Source organism: Falco naumanni, chromosome Z, assembly GCF_017639655.2.
Source record: "Falco naumanni isolate bFalNau1 chromosome Z, bFalNau1.pat, whole genome shotgun sequence".
Lineage (NCBI taxonomy): Eukaryota > Metazoa > Chordata > Aves > Falconiformes > Falconidae > Falco > Falco naumanni.
This window is the reverse complement of record NC_054080.1, coordinates 1,665,742-1,693,079: the sequence shown is the minus strand read 5'-3', so window position 1 is coordinate 1,693,079 and position 27,338 is coordinate 1,665,742. Positions and strand designations below refer to the sequence as shown.

The following is a 27,338-nucleotide window of genomic DNA, read 5'->3' as shown; positions in this document are numbered from 1 at the left end:
GGAAATTTGTGTTGGTGTGGTCGCTCCTTAAGAAGCATGGCTGTTTGGGTTCAGTCCCCTCTCTACAGTTTGGGTGGATTTTGTTAAAGATGAAGTAGCTGGGAGTGTAGCTCTAAAACTGCATGCTGGGGTGTAAAAGTAGTAAGCATATGTAGCCTGAGCTATATAGCAGTTAGTGGTATCTATATATGTATAAATGACAAAGGTTGGGAGTCCTTCCTTAAAGATTTGCCAGGGAACGTGGCTAAGAGTAGTGGGACAAAACTAAGAAAAGGAAAATGTAAGGTTTGGATATCATGGAATCCACTCTGCTACTAAATAACTTAGAGGTGGCTGTCCCAAGTATTGCTATATTTTTGTAATTCTTTGCGTCTAGTTCGAATTTCATAGAACTGATGCACCAGGCAAAGAGCTGGAGAACCTGTGCTGTGAGGAAAGACTGAAGGAGTTCAGGTCCTTTCTCCCTGGGGAAGAGAAGGCTGGGGGTACTCATCACAGTATTCCAGTACTTAAAGGGTGGCTATAAAGAAGGCAGAGCTTGCCCCTTTGTAAGGGAAAAAAGGCTTTTGAAACTTTTCAGAGGTGCTGTGTATTCTTGGTGATAACACGAGTCCTTCCAGGCCATTCCCAGTGCATATGAGGAGCAGTCATGCCTCAGAGGAGTCTATTTGAAGAGTCTGTAATAACTTTGTAGTAGCTTTGGCTTTTATTTATGTTTTTTAATTTTTATTAATATTTTTACCTGCTAGCAGTTAAGCAGAAGCTTTTTAAAAGATGCTTTTTGTATCTTAACTACTGTTACATCGTGATGGCGTGGTTAAGCGTCGTGCAGTTGGTTCATTCTGCCAGCTTGACCAGAAGTGATAATGCCTCGAGGTTACCTTTTAAAAATAATTTTTAAATAGCAAAACTATTTTTGAGTAGTTGTATTTGTATAATACATCAAAATTATGCTAGGTTACTTTGTATGGAGTGCGAAGAACATTTTTAGGTGTATGAACTACATAGTCTTCTCCTGCAGGCTATTGACAGAACTTGTACCTGCTTAAATTTTTTAAGAATTGGATGTGGAAATCAAGTTGGATTCAAGAATCAACGTTTTAGTCTCTTTTGGAAAATGCCAGCTTTACTAATGCCTCTGGCAGTATGAACACTGTATCTAACTTTTATAGTAAGCTTTTATGTACTTTTATATATATATCTATCTTTAAATGCCTTTTATATTAAGGCTGTTTAAGCATTTCTCTGAAATAATCCTATTTTTGTCAGCCATTGCTTCTGTCTTAAGAGCAGAATATGGTTTGTGTTTAAACAATTTTTTTTTTAAAAAACAAAATTGGACAGGAAATAGTGCTGTGTGTAGTTGTAACTGGAGGAATTTGGAGTGCATGCAACGCCCTAGTTTCCACCCAGTTTTAACATGAGACATTCTTCTGTACAGTGTTATGTGGATTTCTGCAGTACCTCCAGTTACTTGCAACAGAGCTTCTTAAGCAGTTACACGGGCTTTATTCTAGTCCAAACTGTTTAATTTTGTAGTTAAGGACAAACTAATTACTGTAGCATTAATAAAACAGTTGTGTGATTGTAGTGAAGATACAATATTTGGGAAGTACTGCAGTGAGACAGAACGCCGTCACTGTGCGTTATGTTGTCTAACCCGTGATCAACAAGGAAGGTGTGAAGTCGAGGGCAGGAGTTCTTAAACTGCATTTCCTTTGAAAAGAGTGTTAAACAAACCAGGCTTCCTAGGTGGGAAAGAAGCCACAGCCAGTGTGGCTGTTCAGGAGAGGCTGCCATCACAGACAAACCGAGCCAAACCAGCGTTACGGTTTCACTGCGTGGTGGGAGACTGGGTTATAACTGATGCTGTTTGTAGTTGCCACATCACCTCTAACAGCAAAGCGCTCCTTGAGGATTATAAAACACGGGCTGGCTTTGGTTGGGAAGGAAGACTGCCACCTGCTGAATCAGTAAAATTAGTTCTGTGTCTCCTCTGTTCCCTTCAGTGCAAATTGGAAACTCTTTTAGATCATTTTAAGGGTACTTCTCAACACTTTGATTTTTTGATCATGCATTTTTGACCTTAAAATAATGCATACCTTAGTGGTGAAGTGATACAAAATATGTCGTTTATAAAATTGTATTCATAATCTAAAAAAATTAATATTCAAAAACGTGTGTTTTTAGAATAAGAAAAGCTTACTTTAAGTACCAGCTATATTAATAGGTTTAATAAAGTAATATGGCCCCCAAGATTGATGATGATAAAGCCATTCATAACTACAAAATCTTTTCTTCTCTTTTCACTGTCTGCATGAATTATGTAACACTCTTTACTCACAATGATCACAAAAATACACACCTCGTTTTTATTGTTTCGTTTTAGATAAGATGGGAAAAAAATATCACACTGGGGGAGCCCCCAGGATTTTTGCATTCCTGGTGGTGGTAAGTATCAATTTTCTTTTCCTCTTATTTTCTTGACACGTTGATTGCTAGTTCCAGCAGCTGGAAGCAAGAAATTCGGGTGAACATTGTAAAGGGATGTTAGAATGAGGATCAAGAACCATTTTCGTGTTAAGGAATGAAAAAAAGGGAAAATTAGATACAGAAAAAGATACCGATATTAGACACAGGAAAACAAATATTGCATAGTGCATTGATAAGAAGACCCCTCTGGGTGAAGGTGGCCCGCATTTTTTCTTCACCATCTTCCAGTAAACTCTGCATTTAAGAGAACGTTCTACATATCTTAAATAATTGCATTTGGAAAAAAACAAACCAGTATGTATAGAGACTATGAATGTGAGCATCCTCAGTCTACAGTTGACATTCTAGTCACAGGAACGGCATGTAAAAGTAATTAGCTGAACTCAGGCTACCAGCCTTTTTGAGAGGCAGCATGCATTAGTATGGGCTTGGTGCTGCAGTGTCTACATTTACACAGTTTCTGTCATCTCGGAAGATGGTAAACATGGGCTTGACTTGTAATTTTTTATGCATGATACCATTTGCTTATATATACTGTTGTGCAGAGACACATTTGTGTGTGTAGAATTCCCAAGGAGAAAGGAGTGCTCGAAGTCATTGCTGTTTAACCGTGGTATTTATTAGTTGTCACGTGAGTTGAATAGATCCAATATGGCTGTTTTTGAAAGAATACAAAATCACAGTGGTTATGTCCGACTGGACGAGAGGAGTACAAGAATTCACAGGTTTTGAAGTCCCATTCTAACCCAGGTGATTTGTACAGCTGCGTGGAAGGTGACATATTCTTCAGTGACCCTTCTCACATAGCTTTTAGCTATGTGATGGAAGCCTGGCAAGAAGAACATGTCCCTTGTATCTCTTGATGTCTACATTATCCTTAATTTTGATTGTCTGCAGCAGAGTGCTCAAATAGCCCACAATTCCTGATCATGGTGTGGGACTAAGTTACAAAAGGATTAAGTCTAAAACAATGAAGAAACACTACGAAACTAACACATTTTATTCTTTTGATTGTTCTAGCATACACATAATTTCATTTCAGAAACTTTGTGTTATAACTCTAGTTGAAATGGGCTGGGGGGAAGGCTGATGGGACTACCATAATATATCCTTTCCATCTTTATAACCCAAGAACGTACCCGTCTATCCCACTCTTGGCCACACACCTGTTTCTCTGGGAACTTTTGTTTAAAGCACAGTATTGGACCTTGGAAGAACTCCCAGTTTTCTCTCCAGTTTCTTGTCTTTTCATGATACTGTGAATTCATCCCTTTCCGTGCTTTGTGGAAGTTAATTGCAGCAGCTGTCAGAGGGATGAGGTTAAATCCAGAGCTTCAGTTACATGCTTTATACCCTTAAACCTTGTATGCTAGACTATTTTCTTGGTCTCTGCTACAGTGGTATTAAAGGAATACAGCACTGCTTGCCTCAGAGAGTCACATAGTAGGACTTGATTGCTCATAGATGTTCTAATTCTTTCATAGAGGTGTTTTCATCCCTTGGCAAGGAAGTGATATGTCTGTTTCTGTCTATGAACATAGTGTGTGTGGTGTGCACGCACCATAAAATCTGGATGGGTATTACAATGATTTTCTCACCATCTCTGTAACTTCTTAACTTGCAGTGTATTTTGGGATCTCTACTGTGCAGCTCCAGAAAGACGAGAAACATGTGAACATTCAAGTGAAGCAAAAGCCTTTCATGACTATGTAAGTTTTGTATGTACCACGCTTCCATTAGTTGTATGTATAAATGTGACAGAGAAGCATTCCTGCACTACAGTGGCTCAAAAATGCAGATGTCAGTCATATATAGGTAACCTCTCAGTTTTCTGGGGATGCCCTTAGAATTAGGACTTCCTGATTCTTTGATTACCCAGCACCATATGGATAGCTCCTGGAGGGCACCGTGAAGATCAAAGAGCTGTCCCTTGTGTTAATGCAAAATGAAGAATGTCCTTCTGTCTCCCCTGCCATGAACACATCAGGCTGGTCACAAAGGTGCAGGGCAGATGGAAGCACAGATATGTCCCGTCCAAATACCCGTATTCTGTAGGTGCTAAAGAAAAGGCTGTTCAGTAGATGGAATTAATCCCCAGGCTTCTGTCGGGATGATACTGACTTCAAGTGTGATTGTTCTTCGGATGTTTTTGTATCCTGAAGTAGGTATTTTTCATCAGCATAATAAACAATTAGGCATCATAGAATAAGTTAAATGCAAAATCACCTGGTCCAAGAATATGTCAGCTCCTCTCTATCTGGTGGTTTCATTTTTACTGACAAAATCCTTAGGAGGCTGACCACTCTGAGTTTCTTGTTCCTTTGGGATGTTGATGTACTCTAAAGAGGGAGTATAACTCTCTCACAATACAACTCTGAAACTGTTGAATGTTTTGCACATCTGTCTTGGAAATACTTTCTAGTTCTACAGAAAAATATTTTTACAGATAAGATTAAAGTTAGACTGCCATAGCCCAATGTTTTTCAAACACAAATTTGGAAAAACAGAAATGAGTTAGCTAAATGTCCATTTTCCATTTTATGTTGTCATAATCTGATAATGGCTTAGTGTCCTGCAGTATATGAGCTAATGGTGATCTTGCCTTATTTCCAGTTAGTGATTTACATTGTACACGCACCATCAACACAGTTAGAACTGTTCAGCATATTTTACTTAAGAGACCAATGTCACTTTAATACCCTGTTCGTAGTGGTTAGATTAGGAGGCTAACTGGTAAAGGAGCCTGGACAATTTTGCACAGTCATGTCTGAGCTACATTGATCACTAGTCGTAATTAATGAAAACAAAAGTGTGTCAGAGAGAGGAGCAAAGTTATAAGGAAGTTTTCCACCCACAGAGGTGTTAGGGTCAACCAACTTGGTAAAGCATAGTCCTCAAATTAAAAGTGATGTAACTTCCAAGTACAATTGCTGCAATATTTTTTACCTGTTCCGTTTTAAATATACAGTTGTTGAAAAATAAAATATTTAGCTGTTCTTTTCAATCCTGGGTTTTAGAACAAGGTTTAATTCCCCACTGAAGGAGAAGCAGTTTTACAGGAATAGTTTATGGCTGTAAGGAATGACATCGGTGAATTAAATTGTGGACATCAGAATCCACAGGATGAGAGTTGACTTCAGTGGGGCCATTGTGCTCTCAAAATATAACGTGTATAGCAAAACCCAAGAATTTGGAACCTGAAAATGTTGTGCTGAAATAATTTTGAAACAAAATGATCAGCAAGAGGAAATTTTCGGGGGAAAAGTACTTGGAAGTCTAAAAAGAAGCGGGTTCCACAATTCTACAAACTCATGAATGAGTTTCATTGATCAGTAAGTTCACTCTTGATTCTAAATTTTGAGGTATACTAAGAATTTGAGTAGATGAATCAAAATAATGTCAAGTAAAAAAATCGTTGTCTTAGCATCACCTTAGCATCACATCTTCTGCAAGTCTTGGAATATTACATGGCCTTATTGCTCCGCTCTGTCTGCTTTGTAATGTGTATTGTCATAATTCAAACAACCTGAGAAAATACTCAAATGAGTTCTGTGTGTGATGCAATTTTTTAATTGTCTGAACCTTTTAAGTTACTGGATAAAGTTGTGTTTGAGGAAGGAAAAATAAAATCATGGTAGGCTTCTATATGCACATCAATCTTATGTTAAGACAGGATGAATGCTTATTTTAGAAATAAATTGGTTTATTTCGGAAATTAATTCACCAGGTGTTTCTAAAACCCATTCTCTTAATCTTTTAAGATGACAGGAAAAGCTAGCTTTTGCATTTTTGTCACAGTTGAACTCATCTAATATCTAGCAACTCATGATGCTCCTTAGCATCGTGCTTTTTGGGTAGTAAGACAGTCTACGTCGTAAGTGCATAATTTTTAAATTTTATATGTACTTGATTATTTCATGAGTGTATTGCATGGTCATATTAAAGAACATGACAAATCATTATAAAATACAGCCAAGCATATTTCACAGCAGAGGAAGATGAATATTTATTAAGTGAAATCCTGACCCATGTTGTGCTTTGCCATTGACTCCAGAGGGGTCAGAATTCCATTGTCAGTGAAGCCCATCAGAAGGCTGGTTGCTGGATTCTGGCTCCTCCACCAGCCTGGAGGGGTCTGGTAAATCAAAACCCAGCTGTCACATTTCGGGTCAAGTAATAGAGCATTTGTAGCTGTACTGTCATATCTGAAAAGTGTAATTGTAAGTACAAAAAGCACACAAGGCTTGTTTATTAATTCATGTTAGCAATTCAGAATTTTTTATTAGGTTTGTTTTCTACCTGACTAAGAAAAACCATTCTTAGTGAAGGTGCGCATGGTCTGGTTGCACCAGATGTGTCACCTTTAACACTAAGCAGGCTGTATTAGCTGAACCCGTACCTTGTCTGTCTCTGCTTTTGTGAAGAAAGTTTTAAGAACGTCTGATGGAGGAGGAAAGAACTTGCAGATGATTTAATGATTTGTGAAATATTGCTGCCTCAGTCAACATAGTTTTGAGTCGGTCTGGAACACACACAGGTTGACTCATAAAATGGATACAGAAAGATTTGGGTTTTTAAGTTTTACAGTATCTTAACTGCAAAGTTGCAAAAATAATACCATTTGATTCCCCCAACCTTCTCAGACAACGCTTTTTTTGAGAGATGAGGTGTATTTCATTATTTAGTTTGCCATCATATTTCAACATGTGCTCTGCTGGTTGTTCAGTACAATTAATATCTGTAGCTGGATTTTGTACACCTGCAGTATACTTGGGTGAGAAGGTGAGCAGTATCATTCTTGGACTCCGTCTGTAGCACTGTCCCAAAAAAGAGTGCCTGCGGAGTTTCCTCTAATATTGACTCTGCCTATGAGTCTTACCCTGTGTGTGTGCCTGTCAGTCTGTGCTGCTGAGTCTGTTCGTGACTACTTGTGCAAAACAGGAAACCCAAATTCTTTTAGGTAACTGTTATTTAAGTTTTCTAATACATATGTATATGTGTGTGTGTCTACAGGTTTCTTTATATAGTAGCATCGCTGTTCTTGCAGAGAAAGGGGTTGAAGGTACTGTTTCATTGTGTTCAGACTGTACTCATACAGCTTCTGATTTTTATCGAGCTAGTGAGAGGAGAAGAATCTTTCATGTCTGACAGCAAGAACATGAAGTGACTGTCAAGGTGGAGGCTGTAACTGGTTGCAGTACTAACAGTGCTCATCTTGCTAAACATCCAGCAAATAGAAGACCAAAGGCCTATTCTGTCTTTAAAAAGATTGCCTGTGCTAATCCTGAGGTTAGGTATTTTCAGCGCCTCTGTATTGTCTAAAAGGGATTCTATTTTTATTTTCTATTGAGATTCACAATTGGAATGTTTTCTTCTGAGTCAACAAGGTTTTGAACTCATTGGGTACATTTATATATAACATATTTCAGGCCTGAAAAGACAGATGCATGTCATGAAAGTTTGTGTGCTGGATCAGGGAGATAGCTTCTGGCCTTGAAGTTTTAACATAAATGATTTAGAATTAGGAATTGTTCACATTTTGGGTAACTCAGGAAAGAAAACTTGTGCTCGCTTACCTGGCCTATTAATATGGCAGGTGTTTTGGTAGTAGTAGCTTAGTCTTCACTGTAGAGTGGGTTTTTCTTTGTTCACATTGTCTTAAGGAGAGCTCTTAATCTCGCTAGGTAAGATCCTGTTTCTCTGGGTTTTGAACTGAGGTCCTCTGTTGAGAGAAGTGGGTTCCAATGTGCATCTTGTTCCTGTCTTCCTTCTACTTCTTCACAAGCTGAAAACATACTGGGTCAAAAAGGAAAATAAAATGTAAACTTTGTGATTCCTCAGAGAGGAATGGATTTTTAGCAGCACCCCTGCCAGTGAACTTCTGATTGCCACAAGTGACCGTTCTCCTCTTCCTCAGTCTTGACCATTCATTAACATCTCTCGACCCTGGGCTTGGAGGGGTGGTACCTGAAAAGTCCTTTCTTACAAGATGATTTTTGTACGTAACAGCAAAGATCTTTTTACAGTCTAGAACTTCTGTGCCTCTCTCATCCTCCTTACAATGGAAGTTCTTCCAGGTGGTGTTGGTACAAAGAGGGTGTCCATTAATTTTCACAAGCAGCTATAGTAAAATCTTGATTATTTTCCAGGTGAGGTTTTATTAATGTCTTCTCCACAGCTCCACGCTTTTGGTATGCATAAGGGTCTCTTGTTGGTTTTTATGGCTCCCAAAAGAATGCCAGGTAATCTACAGGGTGAGAAAAGGGACACGTTCATTGCCCTGGGGACTGTACAGTCTCATAAGCTAGCATCGTGTTTCCACCTGGCTTGTTAGCATGTTTTAATAGTGAGCTGTATGATGGGGAGCTTAGCTTTACCTGTTGAAGGTTGTTAAATCAGTTCTGTCCAGATTACTCCTTTCAAAGATCACGGTGATATAAATGAAGTATTTCTAGAAGTTATTTGGCATAATGTTTGGACATTAAAGAAGACTGATCAATCTGTTGGTGAGTCTTTCATTAGAAAAGTTGGATCTCTGCATTTATCGCTATATTTAATGGTAAAGAAATTACTGCTTTCTTCTCTGGACCCATCTTCCTTCAGCAGAACTAGGAGGCACTTGCCTGCTCTTAGTGCCCCACCCCCCCGATTTAGCGTTAGCCGTACTCAGAATTTGAGGGGTTATGAATATTTTTACATCTTTTTTGGACTGAAAATTACCATGAAAGGCCCGTAGGAAGATGTTCTCTGAAGGTGTCGTTAAATGTTTGTTGGAAGTGGTCATAAATCTCAAGCCTTATGTTCCTATAGCACAGTGAAGCTGTATTCTGCAACTAGGACTGCTTTATTCATTAAGTAAAGCAGTTTCATTAAACTGCCTTTTTTTATTTGCAAAACCCACACAGAAGTGTTTTACGCGCAGATTTTTGTTGATCAAAACACATGGAAACTTACTCTGTTTCAGGGTAACTTTTGAAAATGTAGTTTCTTGTATTTCTCAGGTGGTCTGGTTTCATGCCTAACAGCAGTCACCGTCTTTTTCAGGCCTCCTTCTCTGCCTTTTTTGTTATCAGGGATGGAAGAACTTGTTTTAGCTGTTGATTTTCTTGCCTTCCCTAGTTCTTGCTACTGTGATCTTCTGCAGGCAGCCTAGCTCTGGGGCAGCTTGTGCCTTCTAGGGCCTGCCAGGTTCCTTGCCGAAAACTGAATTCTAGGTCTGGTTTCCAGCTGTCTGTTTCTGTGGAGAACACATGTTAACTCCTTCTGCTGAAAAGAGAAATGGAAACAAAAGCTCCCCGTCATCCCCAGGTGTGGAAGAGCAGGAGATGACAAGTACAGCGGGTGGTGTGGGGGGAGGGATCAGACATAATCTACAAAATACTGAATTCATTGTCACTCCTGGGACAAAAGCCAAATTGTATTGCGATGGGATCATGAGATGTGTGGGTCTGTGAATGAGATGAACATATTACAGATCTCTGAGCAATCGGTAGCCTTCCTGCAAACCCAGGAGAACCTCTCTATTGCTTTCTTCTCTGTTTTTGAGAGTCTTCATGGTCCCATGGGCTGTCATTAAAGGCAGAGGTTCCCAGGCACAGTTCTGTGGGTAGGTGTGATTTCCTTTGCCTGAGGAGCATATGCAGTACCTTGCATAGTTTGTGCTTGGCTTGCTTTGCTCAGTAATGATCAAGGACTGTTGTACCTAAAACAAAGCTTCTGGTCTGAGTCGCCTATTAATTCCTTACATGAGTTCTGCAGACTTGTGGAAGGCCCTTTACGTATTTACTGGTCATCGCTGTGTCTCCAATTTCGCCTCCAGAATACGTTCTTCAGACATGGGATTCTTCCTACTAAGTAGATACTGCCTGTATCCACATGGAGAATAGGTTATTTCTTAAAACTAGCAAAACTTTTTTTAAGTGGCCATAGCATTCTTTCCATAAGAAACATGGAAGTGAAAAGCATCTTCTTCCATACCCCACCATTGTTAAAACAATGTCCTTTGCTTTCTGTGTAAATAGTGTTAATTTTAAAGTATGAATGAAATGCCTTTACTGCTTTTTTCATTCCGCAGAGGTCATGTCTCACTTCCCGGTGTTCAGGTATATGCATAGTAAAATGTATTCTTAAGATAGGAAAGCTAAAAGCAGATGAAGGAATCATAGAGTCATTTAGGTTGGAAAAGACATTTAAGATTATCAAGGCCAATCGTTGAAGTCTGGCATTTACTTTGAAATTCCATATCTGAACACATTAAGTAAATCCATATCATTAAGATTGCACTGGTCTATTTGAAGAACAAAATGAACAATTAATAAGTCATATTTTGTGCAGAAAATTCTGTTAATGTGTTTCAGAAGGGGGTGAGTCCTTGGCTTTCTCATATGTGCAACCAAAAACCTGTAAACCTAAAAACCCTGATAAATGTTTAGAATTGTTATCTTTCAGTTGTCAATTGCGTAGCAACACCAGTATCAAATGAGGTGAATGTCTTCATGGGAGGAAGGTTTGGGGAGGACAGTGTGGCTCACAGTCTGAGCGTCTTGTACGATGGTATTGGCAGAACTGTACGCCGGCAAGCTTAACTTTTTCAGTCTCTTCAGCTCCTTAATTTTATTGCTTAGTAGATGTTCTTTAATGCAATTGTGTGGAAAGAATTAATTGAAAGCATGCTCCAGCCCCCAGTCAGAGTAGGTATCGCTTTCTACAAAACTGCATTGACTTGTGTCGGGATTTGGTCCACATATTTATAGATGTATCTCAAAGTGTTGCGCTGTTATCTCCAAGCCTGTGGAAGTGTTTTTGTTTGCACTTCAGAAATTTTCAGACTTGAGAAATTGGTACTTTTCTTGGACTGTAGAGACCTCTTTGGCAGGAAAATACAGATTTATTTTCTTTTTGTTTCTGTTAAGAATTCCCCAACAGAATTCTCATTCTCACATTTTCCATGCATAAGGAAGATGTGGTTGTTTCTGCTCCTACCGTCCTCCTTCATTATTCTTTCCCATAAATTATTGGATAATATAATGATTAGATTTGAACTACTGTGTGTCACAAATGCTAATTTTAAGCTCTGATACAGAAATGTGTTGTTGCTTACAGTCAACATAATTTTTTCTCTTTATAGAGGTAATTTCACAGATAAATTTGTGCTGTGCTTCTCTTTTAATGTGTGGACTAAGCCATTTGTTTCAGAGAGAAGAAGCAACATTTCCTCCCCAAAATTTCAACACTTCTCTTTTGAGTGGAGATTTAATTTTCTCAGAATTTAGAAGTAAAATGGTTAATTAGTTAGAGATAAGTGGAAGCTTCTGACAGTATAAGGAATGGCATCTCCCTTGAAGGCAGTTTAGCTCCTCTTTCATGGTTCCCAGAGGGAGGCAGTGGACATGTTGAAAGAGAGCCTCTTTTCTAAGAACCGTTTTACGCTTCATTTTCATTGAAAACAATAAGAGATAACAGCCTTTCTAATGAGGGGAGGTTTTCTGGGAATGTTCTGTGCAAAAAATAGTATTTATTCAGAATAGAGCACTAAAAAGATTTATATACACTGTATGTAAAACCATGCTAAATTTATGAACTGAGACAAACCTTTGTTCTCTTTCGCTTGGAGGACAGGGGGAATATGTAAAGGTTCAACAAGTTGGCAGAGAAGTCAGTGGTTTAAGAGAGAATGTGGAGTGCACAGGATGAGGTAGAGGTCAGGAGACTAAGAGAGGTAGTTGGAATGTTCAGGCTGCTTTGAAACCTTCCCGAGTAGTTTAGTTTTTACAATACACAGGTAAAATAAGGTTATTAGATTATTTTTTTTCTTTATGTTGATAGCCGTACCCTTAAATTACTAGATAATTTTGTCCCTCATAGATGTCTCCATGAGTTCACTTTTCTGCCTTCTGAAGTCTAGGGCTTTCTTGATAATTTAAATAAAACCAAGGCACATCTGCTCTAAAGTTGTGACATACATTATTGCCCGGAATAAGGCTCCACTGGAAATTTTTGATCAGTTCAATGGAAATCCCAGGATACTGCATTTTCTTTTCCTGCTTGGTTGTCCTGATGAACAGTTATTAACTTCAGCCATTTCTCACAGTGATGTTGTTAAATGTATCTTAGTGTAAAAATTAATGCAACATTCCTGATGTATTTGGAATAGAATTCTGCTGATTAGAATTTTAATTTTCTTTTTTTCATCTGCTATAATGGATTATTTGTGCTACTACAGCAAAAGTTGTATTACAGTTTATCTTTAACTTATTTTGGAGTGAACTCAAAATCAAGCTTTCAACGGAGAGAGAATATTTTTTTCTTTTACTAATGGAAGCACTTCCTATGCATATACACATTTCATGATGTGTGTTTTAATAATTTTATATTAAAAAAGTGTAAACTTTGTGGATATTCCCTCAAAAGTTGTAGAAATTTTGCTTATTTTGAATGTATTTTGCTTCTTTAGAATGAGAAGATACACCCTACCATGAGTTTTAAGTAGCATGTATTGAGAAATGTCCTGTTTCTAAACTTTTTTCAGTAGTTGTATTTAAAAACATGATATTTACCACTGTTGACATACTGAAGACCATTCTTATTCTTTGCATAGCATACACAGTACGTTTTTACAGTGCTCCAGAAAGTTATTAAAGGAGGTTAAGTTGTAACTTAGTAACATTGGGAATATTAAATTGATGAACAAATGCTCCGAATTTAGAGTTAAAGATGTCCTGACATTAATATTTAACACTGATTGTGCATAATGATTTAAATCAATAAAGTACTAAACAAAAATTTGATCAATAGGGAACAAATGTTGGATTGAAGCGTTGCAATAGCCCACTTCCTCTGCACGCTTCTCCTCGCCCTTGGTATTCTTTCTTCTGATGCTTTTCCGTATCAGGATTTTGTCTGTTGTTTATAACGCTAAATGATTTGGGTAACCTTCCATTCAGTGTTTGCATTGAGCAGTTCCAATTTAGCTCGTGAGGTTTCTCTCTGAGCTAGTTATGAGAGGGTATTTTGAGAACTCTTGAAAGGTGTGTGCTGCCTTCCATGTGTGCATCTGTATGTACTGATGCGTTTGTCTCTGGAATACAGTGCAGAAGAATACAGTGCAAGCCAGTACTACACTGGTCTAAAGCACTTCTCTCTGACACCAGATTTTGGCTAGATTTGATGCACTTTGCCTAAATGTATTCTTCTTCAGCCTCATAAAAAGTAAAAGTGAAAGCGAGAGTCTTATTTTTGCACAATATGCCAAACACAGATTTTGTAATAAGCTCGACTGCTCTGTTAATACGTCTGAGTGAGTCATTTCAGACTTGCTTAACACATGCCTGGAAAAACCAAAGACTTACAACTTCCATCTGCTCTCTAATATGATGAAAGATGAATCCTGAAGATCACAAATTGTGGGAGGCATGCAGCTCTTAATAAGAACAGCTGAACAACAAATGCCTTATGAGAGATGGTGAAAAATGAAGTAATGAGGAGGAGAGGCAGGCAGGCCTCTTGAGGGAACATGGATATCCATGGATGACTAGAACTGTCACATCCAAACATTACACTAAATATGAAATGCACATTATATAACACGAGTCACAGGGAACAGATAATAGTCTTTTTGAATTTCCTACTAAATTAATGCCTTAATATTACAAGCAATTGTGCTAACATGGGTTCTTAAGCTTGCACAGAATGTTTTACTTGACAAGAAATGTGCAGATCTGCATGTTACAATATCTGTTTTGCAAATGAGGTTTTGAAATCTTGTTTCTTGTTTTGAAATCTTTGCATTCTAATTGTGTGAACTTCACCACTGAAAATATGAAAACCTTCAATGTATACAAATAGAGCATTTAATTCTAGTGTGTGGTATTGCAGAAAAAACTATATGTGTATACATGTGTACCTAGAGAAACATGGAGATTCTGGCGTAATCAAGGAGACTCAAAACTAAGCTTGCCTTAAGGTGGAAATCTGTTTTGCGCTTTGGCATTGTGGGCTGTTTATCCTGACCTCTCCTTAACTTAAGTGGAATCTCCATAGGGCTGTCACGGTAACATCCACAAACTAGATCTATGCCAGTTAGTGAGGGTACCTGTAACGAAACTGAAATGTAGCAGTCTGTAACCCATCAGAGGCTAATTTACTCTGCCAAGCAGGTAGTACTCTGCATAATTTACACCAGAAGAGATGAATGACCTGTCTAGTTTACTCTGACAGAGGAGGAGGAAGACAAAGCTCTTTATAAGGTAAGGTGTATGATAAATATTACGTTCTGAGCCATACAGAATCTGGAAAACATTTTCCAGTTGTGCTTTTGGATCCAATTTCCATAAATGTATTGCGAAACTTACATTTTAGCCTATGAAATGTTCAAAGTGTTTAACTATAAAATAGGTAAGGGAGTATAATCCATGAGGTGAGTTTTAATATCTTTTCTGTTTTGAGGGAAGCAGAGACGTATACAGATAGGATATATGCATATATTGGAGAATGATGTTATACTTCATAAATCAATTTCACATGAGTAAGATTTGCAGTGAGATTTGTAAAGGCAGACACTTGAATCCCTGTGGAGCATGACCTCACTGACTTTATCACAGGTCTACACAGATGTTGTGATCTGCCTGTACAGATCTGATGGCAGGATCAGGGACTTCAGCCCTAATCCGGAGAATAATTTCATGGTCAAGTAGCATTTTGTATGTGAATACTGTCATCAAACTCACATATATGTTTCCAGTATCAGGAGCGTAGGAAATGGTGTGAATACAGTGGGTCATTCTTGTTTACTGTCCAACTTTAGAGTTATTTCTCAATACAGAAACCAGGTATTAATTTTAGTCTGTTTTTCCCTGCATGTTTGTTTGCAGAGAGACCCTTTTCCAGTTCCCTCTGTTCTGTGAAGAAAATCTCAAAATTGCTGTTTGTAGGGACAAAACTGTTGAAGAGAGGTTCCCCGGACAACTTATATATCACTGCAGAAAGCTTTTTACTTCATCATAGTGGTTAATTTAAGTACTTTGTTTATTTTCCCACTGTTTTAATGGTTTTATGCTATTCTGTGTGCAACAACATGGTGTTTTCTGACTGCCATTGTCAATTGCTTTATTTTTCGTGCTTCAGCTGCTTTCCCCCTGTTGTTATATGGTGGACATGTGTTGGATTGGGGACTGATGGATCACAAGGGTATAGCTCCTACCATTCCTGAGTCAGATCCAGCTGCTGCCTTGCCTTTCACTCATTTAGAACAGTTTACTTCCTGCTAGTTGGATAGTTTAATTCAGCATTTGCAGTAACTGCCCTCCTTCCTTGAAAGATAAAACGAAGTTAAAAATAATCAGCCTCCTACCAGCTGTTCTTTCTCTGGCTGTGTGATGGCCGTCCCTTGAGTGCTTATGGGATCTTCTGGCCTCCTGGGTGCTAGACAGAAAGAAGGTTTCCTCTCATTGTCTGCAGGTAGATCTTTTCCTCCGGCTTTAAGAGGGAAGTTACGGATCTGTCAGCACCTTGGGTTTCTGTATTCCCTTTGTTGGTGGCCTTTCTTGGTGCTTGGCTGTGGTGGTCTCTTGAAGCTGGGCTACTTCCAGTACCTAGCTGAATACTATTAATTTTTGGACAGTTAATATGGTGCATTCTCTGTGCCCCCATGAATATTTAGTCATGGCTTCGATGCAAAGCTTCTTCCTGCTCTGTCAAGTTTGAGGTTTAATCCTATGTCTTTTCAACAGCGAGACATAGGGAGAATTGTTATTTCCTTTTCCTTTTAATAGGAGAAAAGGGAGGTCCTTTACATCCCTGTGTCTTTCCTGGTAATTTGCAGAATTTCTTCTTCCTGGAACAAAATCGGTATTGTTAATCCTTTTTGCAGCACTACAGTATGTGGAGGGTTTTGTCGAAGCTTCAGTTCCCTAAATAGTTTTTCTTAAATTGCACAAGGATCTAAGCTTTCATTATTTTTCAGAAATATCTTTTTTAGTCTGCTTGATTGCTTAGAAAACATGACCTGAGTGAATGATGGAAAATTATTAGGTACCAAAAAAAGATATTTCCCTGGTGAAGTTGACATTGCTTATATTCAGTTTCCTGAAATCCAAATTACCACAAGAATATGGTATAGGAGGTGTATCTAAGAGAGTAATTTCAAAAGAGGTCTTTAATAGGTTTTCGGTGTTCTACCTTGTTACTAGCTGTCATCTCATGGTGGTAGTTCTAGAAACCTTGTAATTAATAAATGTACATTTTTATTACCACTAAAACACACAAACAAGTGTAACTTCCAGTTTTCTTACAATATGGTAAATATTATATGAAGTGGAATCTCTAGTTTAAGATTTTTTCAAAAAGCCTATTTTTAGTTACTTAAAATTTATTTAAACTTTAGCAGTTCCAGGTGAATTGTCTGTCCAAGGTGTTTGCTTTGGGACGAACTTTTCCCCGCCCCCCCCCCCCCCCCCCCCCCCCGCCCCCTTCAGCTGAAATGGCTCTTTGAGGGTTTGTAGAGATACCTCTCAATGGATGGGTAGATAGAGTGGAGTGGAACTGTTGCGTTTTGTTGAGGGGGACAAAGGAAGGGATGAGCTAGCTCAACTACCATGGCCAAAGTAATCTTTGACGATGCAGTGCTTCTGCGTACTGGAAGCATTATTAGAGGCTGGCACCACTGTTTTGTAAGTAGCCTAAATACTGTATTTGTAAATAGCCTAAATATTGTATTTGTAAATACCGTGCTTGCACTCATTGTGCTTCTTTCTCCCTTATCATCCTCTTGTCCTACAAAATGGAATTGGAGAAATGGGCAGCCATCTGTGGAGCGAGGTTCCCACAGAAAAAAAACCCTGTGCATGAGCTTGTAGTTACCGAGAGATTCACTGTGCTTTCAGGCCATTTGTAGGGGAAGAGCAGAGATTTGAGATCCCCAGCAGCTGTTTGAGGAAAGTGGTGGTCACCACTACCCTTCCCATGAAGCTGAGTACAAATGTTTGTATAGTTTAGTTCTGGGAATGACTGGTTTCTGGAGCTGTACCAAGAAAAACTACAGTCCAAGCACCGAACTGCAGAACCCCTAAAACCTGGCGCTTTTAGGAAGGAAAATGAAAGTTAAACAGCTACAATCTTGAGTTTGAGAAAAGAGGCTGAGTAGCAGTGACACATCTCTCAAGCTATGTGGTGGTAGAGCAAGGTTTTTCTGTAATGTATTTTTAATTAAATACCTATGTTCAAATATATTGTATTTAAATCCCACGATAAGCACACAAATTATGCTGTCTGGAACCTTCACATCCTTCCAGAAGACCCTCTGCAAACTCAGTTGCAGTCTTTGAAGTGGTTGTCAGTGACAGTTTGGGTTAGTCAATGCTGCTGTGGATCAGACAGCCCTAAGAAACTGTGCATTTACTGTTGAAATAAGCCTGTGACTTAAAAACTACAAAATGAATCGAAGAGGGAAAAAAAACATAACTTGATATGTTTATTTTGTGCTTTCTTCTTAATTTGTCAACTACTACGTAATAAGTCAACTGTAAAAAATAAACAAAAAGGTAGTTGAATGACAGTATGTGCATTGCAGTACACTTCAGTTACCCCAGCTATTCTGTTTTTATGAGCTGCAAGGGATTGATGTTAACAAGGTTCCTGTCTCCTGTACGCGGGGAGTGGGATTTTGTGTAAGTCAGGCCCACGCTGGTTAAAAAACAGTGCTGGCAGAAAGAGCAGGGGATGATTTGTTAATAATGTTAACTGGAAATGGCCCAGTTGACGTTACTACCATAGAGCCTAGATTTGAATGATGGTTAAAACCTCTGTTTTTGTTATGTGCCTTAAAGATATGTTTAAAGAGAGCAGCAGCAGAAAGAGCTAGTAATTTGGATTCTGATTTTGACAAATTTTAATTAATTAAATCTCAGCTATGTGTGCCTAAAGATTGGTGACAAGTTCTTGCTAATAAAGGTAGTTTGTGTGTGTGAGTGTGTGTTCTTTTTTCCCTCCCTTTTCCCCCGTCCATCCTTTTTCCTCCCTTCTCTCTCATTTGTCTCCCCCCCCCCCTTTTTTTTTGTTTTCATGTTCCTTTTATTTCTTTCTCTCCCCCCTTCCCACTCCCCCCCCCCCCCGTTCAGAATCTCTGCAGTTTATAGCAGCTTTTACTGAAGTGAGATGAACCACAGGGATGCTCCAGCCATTGTAAATCAGGCTGCCTATTTAAGAGACAGAGTGCATGTATAGGCATTAGGATATTTATCCTTTTAAAGCTCGGGGCTTACTGTCTGAAGCTATGGCTCAGTCCATACATCTGTCTGTAGTATATCTTTGTGCTTCACAAATAGGTATTTTTTTGATACAGGCGTAATAGTGGATTAACCAAAAGGACTCTCTAAACCGGTCATGTAAGAGACATGGTATACCCTGTCTCTTTCAGGAACTTCCTGGTTTGGAAAAGTTTCAGTAAACCTGTTCTTTCTTTAGATTACTCACAGTTTTCACAGAATTTCAGGTTGAGATCAAAGGAAATATTTCAAGAAATAGATCATAAAACATTCACGTATTGGATTTCCTATTTATTAATGACAAGAAGCTGTGTCAGAATGTGTGTTCCAACTTTACTAAATGGGGCCTGGCAAATGTTGCAGTTATTTGGATGCTGCCTTGATAATAGCAGAAACTGAATTATTGTTTCTCTCTGTGTTGTAGCAGTTACACACAACCATTACCTAAACATGTATATTATGTCTTCTCCTGGAAGAATAATTCTGTCAGTGAAGATTGCATTTTTTATAGTAACTTACTTGTTTTTGCTGAATAAGCAAACCATGGAGCTATTGAAGCTGCAAAACTAAAATGTGTCCATTTCAAATGTTTCTTAAAGTTCCTGCCACACCAGATGTATCCTAAAGCCTCCTCAAGTTTTCCCCATAGTTTTAGTGCTTCTTGCATTTGAGAGTGATTCCTTAGTGTGAAAGAGAAGGAAGTTTTGAACCTGACACTCCCGATAGCCCTGTGGCTCACGAACTCCAGTAAGCATTTGGCTGCTCTGTAAAAAGATGTTTCCATGCTGTTTAATCGGTATCGCACAAATTGCCAGAGTAAAATGGAGTAGCATTAATTGTTGACTGTCTAAACTTGATGATACAGGTTTTAAGTCTTCTATGTGTTTACAATATTTTAGAGTAACTTTTCCAGAATCTTACTATGACTCTCTTCCAAGAGCGTGCGTGGAGCTGACTCACACAGGCCAGCTCCGTGCTCCAGAGGGACTCAGAGGATCTCCTGAGGAACCAGTTTGGATCCCTCCAGAGCTTCACTAGCGAGGCGTTCACCAGTGTGACATCGGGAGGTCTGCACGCAGAGGAGGGGTTACACAGATTGTCACTATTTATCATGGATCAGTTTTCTCTCTTTCTACATGCAGGTTTTGTATTAAAAAAAAAATATTTAAAGAAGCTGGAGGAAAAACTTTAGCAATTTACTATTTAAACGTTTCTGAAATGAAATTGTTTCTTTGGTTATTACCTATTGTGCCGGGCTGTCCCGGCCGCCCCGCGGTGCGAGGCGCTGCCGCCCGCCGGCGCCCCCCGCGCGGTGCCGGGCAGAGCCCCTGTAACCCCCGGCCGGTGGGGCGAGGCCCGGGCAGGGAGAGCGCTCGGCAGTTCCCTCCCGGCACAGCGGGCTCCGCCGGGGGAAGCCGGGGGCCTTTGGGGCCGGCCACAGCAGGGCAGGGCGGGGAGAGATCCCCCCGGCCCTGACACACACCGTGTGCTGCCCTCCCCCGCGGGGCCCTCCCCGGGCGGGGGGCACGGCCTGCCCGGCCCTGGGCTGCCCGCGGGCTGCCCTGCCCGGCCCTGCCCGGCCCTGCCCGGCCCTGCCCTGCCGGGGGGGCTCTGCTCCGGGCCGGTCCCCCCCGGCCTCCCCCTGCCCTGCCCGGCCCTGCCCTGCCCTGCCCTGCCGGGGGGGCTCTGCTCCGGGCCGGTCCCCCCCCAGCCTCCCCCTGCCCGGCCCTGCTCTGCCCTGCCCTGCCGGGGGGGCTCTGCTCCGGGCCGGTCCCCCCCGGCCTCCCCCTGCCCGGCCCTGCCCTGCCCTGCCGGGGGGGCTCTGCTCCGGGCCGGCCCCCCCCGGCCTCCCCCTGCCCGGCCCGGGGGCTGCAGGGCCGCTGCTCTCGGGCAGGCTCTCTGCTCTCTCCCGCAGCTCCGTGGGCCATTTCCCCCCCTCCTCAGCCGCGCTGCCCCCGAGGGGCTCCCGCCGTGGCTGCTGGGCCGGGCCGTGGCCAGCGCCGGGCCCGTCTGGCAGCCGGCGGCCACGGGCTCCACCGGGCACGGGGGCAGCGCCCGCGGCGGGGCCCGGCGGTGCCTGGCAGCCCCCGGCACCCCAGTTAGTGTAGACCTGGAGGTGTTCCATGATTTAACCTTTCCTTCTGTGAGCTGCTGAGCACATGGCACAGCTCTTTAACCCCTGAACCCCGCTGTGCCGGGGCACTTCTGCAGCTGCTGGGCTGTGCACTGCAGCCTACTCTGCCCTTGACTACTGTCACATTGACAACTTGCTTATTTTTGGCAAGCCAGTCAAATGCCTGCTTGTAGAGCTGTAATTTTTATGTTAGTTTATGGATCAAGCAGCAGGAGGTGGTAGAAATCACCTCTTACATTTAAGCTTATGAAATATAGTGTTTCCAATAACCTAGGTTCTGTCAACTTCTGATCTCTACATGTGTGGAGAAAGAACATATATTATTTGGAAATACCAGTCCATTAGCTGAGTTTTATACTAACTGTAGCTTGGTTTAGCTTTTCATTGTATCACTTAAGGGGAAAAAAACCTAAAATACCTAAATGTATGCATGCGAATACATTTTAGTATTAAAAAATGTTGAGCAATGCACCAAGGAAAAGTTTTCATGTGTGTTAGTTTACAAGTAGTTCCAAACTTAACTTTAGCAATCTTATTTCGGGTCCATTTTACTTTCAGGAGATTATAATTTTTCACTGAGATGTCCTTTCCAATGTATGGTGGAGGAATACAAAAGAAGGCTCCGTAATCACAAAAAAGCCAGTATTTTTCCTTTTATTTGTTTTAGTAATAAGTAGAAAGAGATGGACTAAAGTAAAAAATTAGTCTTGCTTAGTATTGACGTTACTGTGAAAGCAACCAGTGGTAGTGTTTAAGCAAGAAGAGTATTTTGTAAAGCTCAGGAATTTAAGCTGGTAGTTCTGATTTAAGTAACTAGCTCGAGTTACACGAGTTGCTCTTGGTTCCCCCTTCACTGATTCTAGTGCAATGATTTCCTCTACAGATCAATGAAAAAAGACTTTTAAAATAATGCTTTGGAATGCAAACATGAAGTGACCACTGTGAGCACTTTCCTTTGTGTGTGCACATAATAAATAAGCCAAGGCACAGATTATTCTTTTCCCTGTGTTTTTCTTGCATATTTAATGACGTTAGAGCTCTGCATTTATCAACCTTTGTTTGAGATCTTAATTTTGACTTCTCTGAAACTGTTTTAAGGTAAGTGTAGGTAATACTTTTATGTTAGCTTTGCAGGGTGCAGACAGATGTCTCATCATTGTGTTGAGTGATGTAACCAACCATTTTTTTCATAAGCTGTCCTAGTATCAGCCAGATGATACCAGCTTGCACAGGCGCAACTGACCTAACTCAGATTGAACCTGTGCGCATGGGGCTGTGCACAACAGGGTAAATCCCTTCAGCTTGCTGATTCTGCTTTTGAAATTGTATTTTTGCTTTCTGTACAGCTAGTTGGTATTTTGTAAAAAAATGGTAATAAAAAAAGGACTGAAGTGCTGCTTTTTCAAGCATTCTCAAACGACTGTCTGAAAACTGGCTATCAGCCTTGACAAAACATGCAGATTTTCTTGCAAGTCTTTTCTCCTCCTTCCTTTTCTCAACCCACTGTCACCATTCTTCTGGTAATCCTCCAAGTGCTAAGTGATTTTACCTTTTGAATTTTTTCCTCTTCCTTTTATTTCCCCTTTTTTTTTTTCCCCTCCTTTTAATTGGAAGTTCTTTTATGTTCCCTTTTGGTTCACAACTGCTATAAGGCAAACGTACAGGCCTGTATATTTTTCACCAGAAGCCTCATGGTGCGTTATGCCTTCCCTCCAAACCTTTTCTGGCATTACTGACTGTTTCAGAAAACAACATCAGTTCCTGACATGCCAAGACCTCTGCTTTAATTTTTAATCCTGACCTGACAGTCATTTAGATTCATTGCCTGTAACTGCACTAGAATCAACATATTGCGTATGTTTGATGAACCATAGAATTGGTTCAAGTCTCGTTTCCAGTTACTTGGTTTCTAAATGTACTCTTCTGGGAGCTGAACAGCGCTGCCAGTATTCTTTGTTCTAGGTGCCCAGCAGTTTTCAGCTTCATATTGTCGAGGGGCTTTTGTATTGCGGCAGCTGCCGAAGTTAAACCCTTGTTAAGGAATGGAAGAAATTTAGAAATGGGCCCCATATCCAGTGTCAAACTGTGGAAAATCTTTTTCTTCTCATTTCTATGCTAGTTATAGATGAAGTACAACTGTTTTGTTCATTGTTTGTTTTCAACTGTGGAGTTCTTGGTAGCTTTTTAATTAAACAGCAAACCCAAAATTTATATGTGCTGCTTAAAGTAGCTGACTTCCTCCCTGCCCCGTATTTGAGTTCTTCAAGTGTTTGTTTGGTTTTTCTTTTTCTCCTTTTATTTCCGAAGATAGGCAGTAAGCACACACTGTGTCTCTACAGTACATCTTAAATTATTTTTTTTAGCTGCAAGGTAAAATGCTGAATTGTACTGAGTAGTTCAGATACTGCATTACTTTTGTACTGATTTCTGGAACAAAGCTTTCATCTGCTGTTTATTATAAACGCCCTTTTTGCTTGTTAAGTTGTACAATAAATGTGCATGGTCTGGTCTTGAAACAGTGTTCATAACATGAAATCTCATTTGTAAAAATGTTTAAATCTATTGCTGTCTAGCCAACTCCAGTGTCCTGTAGTGTGGCAAAATTATTGGGAATTTCAGGTAGACTAGGAAGTAAATAAGGATGTAAATTGTTAGGATTTGGTTAATTTGCATGCCTGCTAATTTAATACCACTGTAGTGGAGATTTGGAGAGTCTGCTGCAAGATTGTTTGAGGGTTGGGAGGCTGCAGAAGAGACTGCAGTTTAGACTCCCAGAACAATTGATCAAGATCTAAGATAATCTTTTAAACAGGATGAGTAATGGTATTGTATAGATTTCTCCTTCAAAAAAAAAAACCATCGCTGCACCCAAACTTGAATTTTCAAGGTGATTATTGAAAAAGTAATGTTGGAGGTAGTTCTAAAGATCTTTCTTAAAAAATCCCACCCCTACACACCACACACACCCCCCAAGCCCAATATTGGCTTGACTACTAGATTGCACTACAGTAAGATTAGAATTAGATTTTCAAGTTGTCTAAACATATGTATGTAAATTTCTTATGAATGCAGGCATTTTTAATCTGTATGTCTCAAAATGGAGCTGTCTCTAATTTCAGTATTTAATTGGTGAAAGAATGTCGAGTGTATATCTTCCAGTAGTACAAGTGTTAAAAACACACATGTAAATTACATGTTGCAGAATTTGTATTACATTACTGCTCCTAATGATCAGTGAAGGAGGAGGTGTGTATTTTAAGCCTGCAACTGTGTGGTTGATGTGAGCTGGAGCTGCTTGAATGTTGGCTTGCTGGTACATGAAACTGAAGACTGAAAAATCACTAGCCTTGTTGAGAACTTGTTGCAATGATCAAAACCACTTTGAGGTGAAGGGACCGGTATCCTAAGCATGCAGAAATACCTCATAAGCCTCCGGTTCTGCACAGATGTGCTCTACACCATTGAGAAGCTGGGATTCCCCAAATCAAAGGGTGGATTTCCCGGAGATAATTAATATTTTAAGGTAATTAACATTTCAGCGTTCTGCATGCTCACCCATTATTTCCTCCCCGCCCCAGCCCCCCCCGCCCCTCAATCTGAGAGCAAGGCAGAGCCTGTCAAATCCCCTGCAGATTCTGCTCGGCGGGAGCAGACACTGCAGACCCTGACCTCTGTTTGTTCTGCCTCCTGGGTTTGTTCTTCTCTAACCGTGTATTTGAGCGGACCCTTTAGGTAAACTGTGCTGTCCTCAGTTTTTTCTCTCCCGTCCCCACCCCCCAACTGCTGGCCCTGGAAGTCTCCCAGCATCCGCTTCCTCCAGTCCTGCTCTCATGTAGCACAGTATCTCTACTGGAAATCCTGTGACCAGCCCGACTTCCTTTTGCTACAGATTTATCTCCCTTTTTTTTCCAGCTCTGCCATCTTTGCCACTGAACAGCTTTACACTCGGAGATAAACAGATCCCATACTTGCCATCTCACTTGGCTCTTCTCTGCTTTTGGATCCTTGCTGAAGTCTTGATGTCCATGTATCTCACTGACTTCTTGAAAATAATAATAGCGTAATAATGTAGTGACCTTTTCTTTCCTTTAGTTTGCCTTTCCTTGTTCGGTTTTATTCTGTCACGGATTCAGGAAGGCGTTTTAGCTCTCCTCCTGCTTGTTCCAAATGTTTCAGTTCTTTTCTCTTGCATCCTTTGTGTAATTCTTTACCTTTCTCTTCTTAATCTCCATTCCCACCTGATTGTTAACTACAGTTTTTCAGTCCCTCTTACCTTTAAGAACACAAAAAAATCTTGATACTCCTTCCCTTCAGCTACATTACTGTCTGCCACCAGCTTTTCATCTCTCACTGCGTGCGGATGGGGTACCTCTCCTTCAAAGGCATGATAGACCTTCTCAGATCTAGATTTCACCTCTTAAGTTAAAGTGAAGGGGAAGTCTTGAACTGCTCGAGTCGATTCAACTGTCCCACCTTCACTGCCGTTAATCACTTGGCTATGTATTCGCCTCTTTCATCTCCTGTCTTGCCTGATGCGTTTCAGTGTTTTGAATGGTGGCCTTTCCTCATCCTTTTGCCACCTCTTTTTCCTTTTCACCAGCTCTCTGCTCTTTTTCCTCTTGGTATATTCAACCTTCCTTCAGTTCCAAACACAAACTCAGCTACTAGCTTTACAACTCTATACCTATTTATGCCTTTAAAAACATTTTTCCCCCAAATCAATATCCTAGCTTTTCCCTTGCACCTTTCCAAGCGTTTTTTGACTGGAGACTTAAGAGTATCTTCTGTTTCTCTCTGCTGTCTTCTTCTTTCAGTGCATGGAGCTGTAGACTTTCTGCTTGGCCCCCAGGCTTTTAAAGTTGGTATCCTCTGCCTTGTCTTTCTTATTATGAACAGATACACTTTGAGATCTGCCCTATTTTCAGTTGCTGTGTATATTCTCATTCTTGTCTTTCTACACAGCTAAAATTGTCTCTGTGCTTAGCCAGTGTATTGGTTATGGAATTGTGCTTTTCTCTGGCCCTGAAAAATTTGCATTTGCTAACCAGTGTTCATCCAGAATACTTGCGTAAAGATCCTTTTTCTAACTTGCTGCTCACTTTCTGTGCTACGTGCTGTTGTTGCCAATTCTGATTCTTTTTATTCCTTTCAGAGATCACACTCTTCTGTTACCACTTAATAATCAAAAGTTCATCACCTACCGTAATACTGGTTTTGCCCTTCCCGCACAGATATTCAGACAGGCACTCCAGTGCTTTCACCTTGTGTTGAAGGGAAGCTCTCTGAATGTCCTCAGACTTAGCCTTGTTACCATTCTTCAGATTATTCCCTAGAACTTTAGTGTGAGACCTGTTTTTTGTTTGCCTGGGGTGGTTTGTTTTTTTTTTTTTTTTTTTTTTTCTCTCAAGGAAATGTACTGCTGATTTGGTTTGTCTGCTGCCTAGGTGTTGATCAATATTTTCTCACGTTTTTCTTGAGTTCTCCTCGTTCTCTGTATCCATCTGTTTATAGTCCTAGCTATTATGGCAGCTGAAAAACTAATACTAATAATATTTACCTGACAGTGTAATTATTTTTGTCTTCTCAGGAAGACCAGTTTTGGACTTCTTCAGAAGCAGTCGTGCTTGGAGTTGTATAGGAAGAATATGTTCTCTTTGGGGCAGTGTAGTCCTCTTTATACTTGCGATATAAATAGCAAAAAATGTCTGGTCTTGATGTGACATTATAGAGGACGACTTGACATGCAGTACTTGAACAAACTCTTTTCCCAGAACTTCTAGTCTAATTAGCTTCTGTTCCACATCATCTTCTGAGCTGCTGCCACTGTGTCCCCTGGGAACAAGCTGTACACAGATATCTCAACCTTCCCTACCATCAGAGACAGTCCTTTAAGACACTGTGGAGAGGGACAGGACTTGAAAGACAAAGAGACTTAGGGTACATGGTGCCCCAAAAAGCAGAGTAAATAGCAAAGTGCGCTCCCCATTTCACCATCTGAGTTACTGAGCAAGGCACAATAAATTGTTCCTTTTGTTCACTTTCCTTTGTACTTATAAACTGGCAGATAATTTTTTTAAAAAAGCATATCTGGTTTAATTTAGTAAATTTTCCCTTTTTTTCTACTCAAGCTGAAAGAAGATTTAATTACATCTGAGAAATTTGATACCAGCATCAATTCCAGCATTTGTTCTGAGATGCACCATGACTTGCGCACTCATGTATGTTATCTTGATATCTCCCAATTACAGGGCTAGCAAGGTCAGATTTAGTTGCCAGAAATGTTAGAGCAACCTCAAGGTTATTCTGTAGTGATGTGTGGGCAATTTTATTATTAAAAGTTATTTTAGTTAGTTTTTTTTCACATCTGAGCTATTCCCTGCCTGCAAAGTCTTTCTTTAACTATTAAGATATGTCAGATGTAGGTCAGATGTATAAACAACAGAGAAAAACTG

At 40.2% G+C, this 27,338-nt stretch overlaps 1 protein-coding gene across 4 annotated transcripts in view; it reads left to right on the top strand.

Annotated features, from left to right (window-relative positions):
* The window catches only part of SSBP2 (single stranded DNA binding protein 2), a 191,853-nt gene that overhangs the window by 45,945 nt on the left and 118,570 nt on the right, over positions 1–27,338 (top strand). For all 4 annotated transcript variants that reach the window (XM_040580648.1, XM_040580645.1, XM_040580649.1 and 1 more), the window contains exons 3-4: positions 2,390–2,451; positions 4,118–4,202. In XM_040580648.1, coding sequence (XP_040436582.1) covers positions 2,390–2,451; positions 4,118–4,202 — 147 coding nt within the window. The remainder of the gene's footprint in view (positions 1–2,389; positions 2,452–4,117; positions 4,203–27,338) is intronic.